Source organism: Hevea brasiliensis, chromosome 8 (genome assembly GCF_030052815.1).
Source record: "Hevea brasiliensis isolate MT/VB/25A 57/8 chromosome 8, ASM3005281v1, whole genome shotgun sequence".
NCBI lineage: Eukaryota > Viridiplantae > Streptophyta > Magnoliopsida > Malpighiales > Euphorbiaceae > Hevea > Hevea brasiliensis.
In genome coordinates, this window is record NC_079500.1 from 101,724,899 (window position 1) to 101,734,385 (window position 9,487).

Here is a 9,487-nt window from a genome sequence, read left to right on the forward strand (position 1 = left end):
GTATAAGCATGCTATGTATAGTAAGAGGCTCCCAGCCCCTTGTTGGTATCAGAGCCTGCATACCTTGAAATAGTATATACTTCGCGGATGATTAAAAAGAGAACTTCTTTCATCATGAGTTGCCAAACACCAACCCCTTCTATAGAAACTGTAGTTCAACAATCCACTCCTTCAGACATAGTAAACTTTACTTCTTCTCTTTCTTTTTCATCTTCTCTTTGAAGAAGGTTATATTCCAGAATAGATAACTTGGTAGAAGTCTCAACCCTTCCAGAAGATGCACAAATCGGAGAATCCCTTCTTCCCCTTCTCAGTCTTTATAATATCTATAAGAGATCTGGTTCTCTCACTCTAAGTATTAGATCTCTTATTCATTCAAGGAGACCACTACCTAAATAGTACGTTCAAGCATCCCGATTGGATCAATGTAGCCTTCAAGCTACTTCCTCTGAATAGTACGTGACTCTTGAGATACCTCTTCTTTTGATTCCCAAATGGAAAAATGAAGGATATTATCACCTTCATTTTGGAGCTGTAAGACTAATACTCACTTTACATGGAAGGCGAGGGTTACCTGTCACTGCCAGAGTCTCATTACTCGACACGAGATTTTTACAGTATGAACATGCTGCAATTGGCACCTGTCTCACCACACTCCATGCTGGAAGTGTAGTGCTTACCTTCTTTTCAAACTACAACATGTCTCTTAGAGATCCAAATCTTTGCACTGTCTTGAAGGTTCAAGTCTAACTTACAGGAGCATACCAAGTTACCTCTTCTATGATGGCTACCCTTCACCACCAGATCATCTATCGGCTATAAGATCATGCCATTGATCTAGCCCATGCCTCTGCTTCTACAGATGCACTGCTTATCCTTACAGACACTGAAACCACACCAACCATTGTCCAAATTCGAAGGCAAATTCTTAGAAATGAGCTGGAATAGCTCATCCCCAAAGTCTGGCTAACTAACTATAAAAACTCCATGCCAATTCTTTACCTATCCAAATTACAAAGTCTTCTTTTAGAAGATAACCAAATGGTTCAGTTCAAACAACTTTCCAGCCAGTAAGACATTCTACCGGCTCACTGCCTATTTTCTAATCTATTATGATCCACCCAGTTTCCAAAGAAGAAGAATGGTTTCCTATCCATTCAATTACTGCTGACAGCCATTATGTCTATCCAATAAAGATTGATGGTCACTGCCCTTGGGATCTTCCAGGATGAGGCCACTGTGATGATGATTGTGACTGTAGTGATAACTACTGAGAGCACGAATATGATCATCCTCTTTTTGATAAGAATTGGAAGAAGTTGATGAAACGAGGAAAATCTTCTTGTAAGACATATCGACCTCAGCATAATGACCATCCAGACTCTGGTCCCTAGATTGGCATACATAAGGAGACTCAAGTAGAGAAGCCACTTCCCATTTATGAGCTGGCTCTTGAAATTCTATGTAAAGAAAGATATCTACCTCCTTCTTCCAGAGCTGAGGTTCCACCAACATTACCATTAGTCCAACCATGTATGATGTTTTCTCCAACATCATATGATTCAGACTTTCCACCTCTTGCTCCTCACCAAGACAAAGAGACTAGTATTGCCTTTTGTCCTTTTATCAAGTCTACCACAATCACTCCTACGGGTCACCCAACTCCTTTGACACCGGCAGAAGAAGTGCTTAACTGGCAAACAAAAAATGCTACTGCTCAGAATCAAACTCTACAATGTCTTGATTTAAAAATTGACAGAGTCCTTACTCACACACAGTCTGTAGATAAGAAGGTTGATTCCTTCTCTCTGTTTGTATATCACACCTTACCCCTCTGTAAGCCATAACATGATCCTGTAAAATACCTAATAAACTACCGAACTTCACCTACTGGTAACTCATTAAGTACCCTACAAGGAATTTTAAAACCATTTTCTTACTTTTTGGAAGTGGTGAGCATTTTCTTACGTTTAATAAAAGTTTAAAAACTAGTTCAAATTTTTGTCCATTTTATTTTTACGCAATTTTTGGAAAAATTTTGGTAGAGTGTCATCTATATTTGGGAAAAACAGTTCTTCAAAAACCTATAAAAACACTTCCAATAATTCTTTTTCATTAAACTCACTACTACCTCAACACAACTCAACATCATTTCTCAATTTAATTGTTATAAAAAAATAGTACTCAATAATTCCATTCATATTTCATTAAAGTAAAATCACTTTACATTCATCAACCAAACTTTACATTAGCAAATCCAAAATACTATTATTACAAACTCTATACAACTGCTCATGACCAATTATTACACGTACATACATTTAAATACATCAAAATAAATATTACAATCAGGGTATAAAATATACCCGACAAAACTTCAGGGGCATAGCTCCAAGATCCTCAGCAGCTCACTCTGCTGCTCCTCTAATCTCTATATCTGCGATAGCAATAACAGCCATCGCTGAGTACTATGACTCAGTGGTGCACAACATACTAAAATAACATTTATGGATAATTTAAATCACATTTATTCAAATATTGAACTGAATATGAAAACAGATACAAAACATAATTTATAAACTTTTGGTCCAAACAATTTCATTTAGGAAGTTTCAAAACAATTTCATAAAAATACACAGTTATATCATGCCATTCGAAACAATATTCATCTCACTAGCCAGAGGCTTATGAGAAATCACAAGGCTAGCTAGCTCAAATATATGGGTACCCATTCAAATTTCTTCTTCTACTGGCACAAACCTCAACACTTCAGCCAGAGAAGGAATCAAAATTCGAAACTAATTTCTCCTACTAGTCATGCTAGTGAGACATTTAAATATATGGTCATGACACTGTGGTTTCAAAACTATCTTATCAATTTATTAAACATTTACTGACAATTAAATTGCATATCATCAAATTTTCAACCATTTAGATCAAAAGCATAGTATACATTTCAATCATTATTTTGCACTATAAATAAACCACAAATCATTTCACGCACTTTGCAAAGGAATTTTAAAGAATGTTTATGTTATGCACAAACCTTATGCGAGTCACCTCTTGGCCTTGACTCGATACTTCGGATTCTTTCCCGATATTCTTTTCAACCGAAACACACAATTTTACAGTGTTTCAGTATCATAAATTATCATAAGTCCAAATATAATTTCAAATCTATTTATATCTAACTTTCATATGCTTAACTTGACGTTCTTTAAAATTTGTATTTCAGAGTTACTATTTACGATACTATTCAAGTCAATTTGTTGACTTTCTAATGTTTAATAGGTATGAGAATTTCAATTTCACCCACATACCACATTTTGGTTACCTAACTTGTTGGTTTTGGTTATTTTCCTCAAATCTTAAGTCTCTTAGGTGAAATTTCAAAATTTCAGATTTGGTGCCCTGTATTGCACCGTTCTATTAGTCAAGTTGCTGTGATAATTTGGCTAAGTTTTCTTCATAGAAGTTATTTCTTATTGTCTTAACTTTATTTCCCTTTTTGAATCACTCCATTTGGAGTTTTGTAGCCTAAGTTATAGCCATTTGAACATGGCTGGCCGGATTTAGTGTTACCCAGAATTCTGGGCAAATTCTGGATTTTGGCAATTTTTGTGGGTTGACTGCAGGTGGTTTTTCAAATAGGTTATGGTAAAAATTTGGGTTTATTTTCTTCATGAAAGTTGTAGGGCTATGTCTCAGATTTCTATCGGTATAAAATTCAGGTCATTTTGGACCTTCCTAGTCTAAGTTATGGTCATTTACGTAACTACTATTCATTTGGTCATTTTTGTACAGGTCAGTTTGCCAAATTTCGGATTTGGCCTAATTATTCACTAAGTTATGGTCACTTTCTGGGCATGATTCCTAAATAAAAATGTGCCATTTTGTGTCTAGTTTCATTCCTAATTGGCCTTACACCAATTGAGTTGGTAAATTTTCAATTTTGGTCCTTGAAAAGGACCTAGGTCAAGCTGTCTGTAGATTGACCCTCACCAATCTGAATTGGAACTTGGTTCCAATAATTCATACACACCACAAATGGTCACAATTGACCATTTCTCAATTCAAATAAGGTCAACTACATCATTTGGCCAATTCTCAAAATTTTCTTCAATTTTTCACATGCTCAAAACCCTAGCTACACATAAAGTTCAATCTAATGCATTTCAAAGTGTACATTCATGATCTACACACCAAATTCACCTCAAATAACCATTCAAAACCATCAAACTCATTCATATCAAACCCTAACCCTAGCTGGATGAATTTCATGTTTGGTCCATCAATAATTGTTTTTGTTTGATTTTAAGTTGATGTCTAGTTTAATTAAGACACAAACACAACAAATAACTAAGATTTCCAAATTCAATTACTTACCTCAATTAGAGCTTTTCTAACTTCTTAAACTCCACTTCTTCCTCTTTCTTCCACTTCAAATCTTCTCTTCCAATGGCACTTAGAAGGTTTCTAGGCTTCTTACTAAGATTTATAGTGAAAATCAAGTATTTGGAAGCTTGATGCTTTGGTTATTAATGGTGGTTGAGGGAGAAAGCAAGAGAGAGCGAGAGAGAGGACGTTTTTTTTTTTAGAGAAGAAGAAGACAATTCTTTTTTTTTTGAATTTTTAACTTATTAATACATAATTATCCTCAAATTTCAATTTTTTAAATATTAGATTTATTGCATCATGCTTATGTCATGCATGATATAAATAAACCTTTTTCTTTCTTTTTTTTTTCTTTTGTATTTATTTTTCCATTAGTTCTTTAATTTAATTCTTGATCCCAAAATTTTCTTTTCTCCAATTTTATTGGACAGTTAGGTCAGGTGTCAGCTCTAGGGGTGAATTGACCAAATTGTCCCTCGCCGATTCGATCCGGTTTGCAAGTTATTTGATATTTCTTCCGGATTCCTAACCTAATTATTTGACCTGCTTAACAATTCTTTTTCGTGATTTTCTTTTTTCCACTAAGTTTGCAATAGTCCTAAGGACCGCGGCGTTACATTTTACAGTTCAAAACTTGAGTTTAGACTAATCTTGCAGTCATTTCCCGAGGTCACCCATCGCTATGACTCTTGGCTCACTTAACTGTTTATGCTTTGTTTTTCTTCTTTATATTTAACTATTTGGCAATTACTAATTATTTGTATTTAGGGCTTATCTAGGTGTCTTATATGTGGTTCTACTTCGCTTACTTGTCCGGACCGACACCGGTCACCGGAATAGTAAAATGTACTAGGCTATGCAAATAGGGGTGTTATATTGTATAAAACATGTACAAGGATCTTTAGAATAAGATTTCTCATCTTGATAGAGACCTTTGAACCATGATTCAATAAAGGAGATTCGGGCTAGAATTCAATTAGAAAGAAGCCGAGATTCAGCGTCTGAAGAAACAAATAGCCCAAATTGAAGCTGACATGCAGAAACGCTCTTATCCTCCCAATCCACCACATTATAGCCCATTCTCTTTCGCAAAAAACCAAAATCCTTTTATGGCCACCCCAGGTCCATCTTATTCCCCATTTACATTCTCTGAACCTTCTCCTACCTACTTTCCATCACCTTTCCTCTCTAAACCACAACCACCTCCTCCTAGACTAGAACCTAGTCTCTCTTCCTCTAACGAATCACTACCACAAGACCCTAGTAAAGGAAAAGCTCCCATGACCTCTGAGCCACCACCACAACACATGGCTATCCAACCAACCCTCATCCATTCTACCATTGATATGGAAACTCCATCTTTAGATGATGATTCTGATGAATCTCTCTTTTCAGAATCAGATAGTGCAGATCAGCTTGTAGCCCTCACTACTTTGCTTATGGCAGATCCTACAGTTCCTTCTCCTTCTGAAGGATCTCACACTGGAGCCACAGGAACTACTAAACCTCCCACGAAGCCTGCATAATGAACTCCACATGTTCATCATCCTGCTGATGATATAGAAGAATTATCTTTTGCTCCTCCCAATACTCAGTAACCCACGAAACCTGCTTCTAGACTATGGTTTACCCTTTATGATATTCCTCCATCAAAATGGAGAGCAAGGCTTGCTGAATTTAAAGCATGGATGGATGTCTAGATGCTCAAAGATGATGCGAATTCACATATAGTCTTACGAGAATGTAACACCCCTTTTTGTATAGCCTAGTATATTTCACTATTCCAGTGATCGGTGTCGGTCCAGATAATTAAGGGGATTAGAACCACGTCTAAGACAACTAGATAAGCTCTAAACACAAATAATTAGTAATTATCAATTAGTTAAGTATAGATAAGAAAAACAGAACACAAGAAGTTAAATGAGCAGAGAGTCACAGCGATGGGTGACTTTCTCGGGAAGGATTGCGAAGTTGATTTAAACTCAAATTTCTAACTGTAAAATGTGACGCCGTGGTCCTTAGGGCTATTGCGAACATAGTGAAAAAGAGAAAATCACGAAAAAGAAATGTTAAGCCGGTCAAATAATTAGATAAGGGATTCGAAAGAAATATTGAATTATTTGCAAACCGGGTCGAATCGGCGAGGGGCAATTTGGGCAATTGACCCCTAGAGCTGACTCCTGACCTAACTGTCAAATAAAATCAGAGAAAAGAAAATTTCAGAATCAGAAATTAAATTAAAGAACTAATAGAAAAATAAATAAAAAAAAAAGAAAAAAAGGAAAAGTGAAAAGTGAAAAGTGATGACATCATGTATGACATTATGCATGTGCAATAAACATTACAATTAAAAAAATTAATTTTGAATAATTGTGGTCTTCCTAAAGGATTAAAAACATAAAAAAAAAAAGTCTTCTTCTTCCCATACTTGCCGCCCCATCTTTCTCTCCCAAGCTCTCTCCCAAAACTCCATTGGAGCACCCCAACCAAGCTTTATATGCCTTAAATCCCACCATAGAAAATTTACTTACCATCATTAAACCTTGTTAGTTTCACTTGAAAAGAAGTTTGAGTAAGGAAAGAAAAGGGGAAAAGGAAGAAATTGTGGAAGAGGAAACTCCAAGTTGAGGTAAGCATTAGATTGAAATTTAATGTTTAAAAATACATGATTTGAGTTACTTTAGTTTAGATTTTAATTTAAAATGAAAAGAAAATAATTGTTGAGGGATTATATGTGAATTCGGCCAACAGTAAATTTAGGTTGAAATGAGTGATTTTGATGCAAATAATGAAGTAGTTAAGTGTGATTGAATGTATAAATACTAAATATGCATTTAGAATTCAACAAATGAGCTAAACATAGAAGTTAGGGTTTGGACCTAGGGTTTGGAAGACAAAAATTGGAGAATTGGTCAAATGGTGTGTTTGACCTAGTTTGAGCTGAAAAATGGTCATTTGTGACCAATTGTGGTATGTTGGAAGTGTTGGAATTGAATGGAAATTTGGATTGGATGTGGTCAGTTTTCTGGTAGCATGATAAAGTCCCTTTCAGGGACCAAAACTAAAAATTTACTAACCCAATTGGTGTGAGGCTAATTGAAAATGAAACTAGACACAAAATGATACATTTTTCATTTAGGAATCATGCCCATAAAGTGACTAAAACCTAGTGAACAAATTGACCAAATCCGGACTTAGGTATTCTGCCCTGTACAAAAAATGACCAAATGATCATTTGGCCATAACTAGGGCTAGGCAGGTCTAAATGACCTGAAATTTAACCAGTAGAAAGATAAGATATAGAACTAAAACTTTCATGAAGAACACAAACCCAAATTATGCTCTTAACTAAATCATTTAGCTATCCAAATTTGGTGACCTAAAACTGCCAGAACCAGTTTTGGTGCACAGAAAATCTGGGTTAGGCCAATCCAGCAGCCATGTTCAAATGACTATAAATTGAGCTAAAAAACTCCAAATGGAGTGATTCAAAAAGGAGAATAAATTTAAGATAATAAGAAACAATTTCTATGAAGAAAACTTAGCCAAATTCTAGCAGCAACATGACCAACGGAACAGTGCAATATAGGACACTAAAACTGAAAATTTAAAATTTTGCTTAAAAGACTTAAGTTTTGTGAAAATAACCAAAACCAACAAATTAGGTAACCAAAATGTGGTATGTGAGTGAAATTAGAATTTCCATACCTATTAAGCCTTAGAAAGTCAATAAATTGACTTGAATAGTATCGTGAATAGTAACCCGAAATACAAATTTTAAAGAACGTCAAGTTTATCATATTAAAGCTAGATATAAGTAGATATGAATTTATTTTTAGAATTATGATAAGTTGTGATACTGAAACACTGTGAAACTGTGTGTTTCAATGGAAAAGAATACGGGGAAAGAACCCGAGGTATCGAGTCAAGGCCAAGAGGCGACTCGTATAAGGTTTGTGCACAACATAGAATTTCTGTAAATTTTCTTCTGCAAATTAGTTTTGAATGAATTGAGATATTAAATTGTGATACAATAGGATTGAAATGTTTATTATGCTTTTGATTTAAATTGTCGAAAGATTAATTGTTTGTGTTTGAAATGATAATAAATGTTTAGTAAATTGTTAAGATAGTTTTGAAACCACAGTGTCATGACCATATATTTGAATACCTCACGAGCACGACTAGTGGGGAAAATCAGTTTCGAATTTTGATTCCTTCTCTGGCTGAAGTGTTGAGGTGTGTGCCAGTAGAAGAAGAAAATGAATGGGTTTCCATATATTTGAGCTAGCTAGTCTTGTGATGTGACTTCTCATAAGCCTCTTGTGGCATGTGACACCCCTTACCCGGCTACAGTGTATCCGAGTAAGCTATGTCACACGGTGTACCGGCACACTCTATTTTACCTTAATTAATTTTTTTGTCATAGTTTTGAATATAGTTTGTGAAATATAGTTCATTTATTGAAATTATAATTTATTTGAGCTTCCGGAAATTTTATAGAAAATCCGTGAATCTACTAAAAATGGAGAAAAGCTTCTTGAACTGTTAAAAACACTTCCAAATAATTTCTAAACAATCCCAACTTCAATTCATCAACAAAGTCTCAATATCAAGATCTCAACAACCTTTCTCAATTTCAGTTCTCAATCATCCATCACATGTGATAATTAAGTATAAATCATAAATAGATATTTACTTTTCCATTCACAAATACAATTATCATAATTTACATGAACATCAATATACATTACACAAGTTTAATTACATATAAGAAAATCAAAATTTATTTACAGAATGCCAAAATGACACCTAGTGTCCTACCAATGCAATTGTAGAAGTTGAGGTGACACGAACACGGTCTGTAATCTGCAGATGGACTCACCCGGTTTGCGGTCTCTGGGCTCACGATCAGTATCTCTGGAACCTCACGCGTGGCAAAGCAACGCGCTAAGCAATAATGCTTAGTGGTGCAATAATAAAATAAAAGAAATTGCAAGAAATAAATATGTAACGAATGTATATGTTTTATTTGTTTGGTATTTGTATATCATTTACTTTGTCCACTTTTATTCATTTGGTTGCCTAAGTA

At 34.9% G+C, this 9,487-nt stretch overlaps 1 protein-coding gene across 1 annotated transcript; it reads left to right on the plus strand.

Moving 5' to 3' along the window:
- The first annotated feature begins 5,429 nt into the window (after positions 1 to 5,429).
- Positions 5,430 to 5,921, plus strand: LOC131182185 (extensin-like). The gene has a single exon (XM_058150867.1). The coding sequence runs from the start codon at positions 5,430 to 5,432 to the stop codon at positions 5,919 to 5,921; it is 492 nt and encodes a 163-aa protein (XP_058006850.1).
- Positions 5,922 to 9,487: the final 3,566 nt, after the last annotated feature.

Bases quoted from the DNA above. Each gene is read 5' to 3' on its own strand.
- LOC131182185 (XM_058150867.1), top strand. From the start codon at position 5,430: ATGCAGAAACGCTCTTATCCTCCCAATCCACCACATTATAGCCCATTC.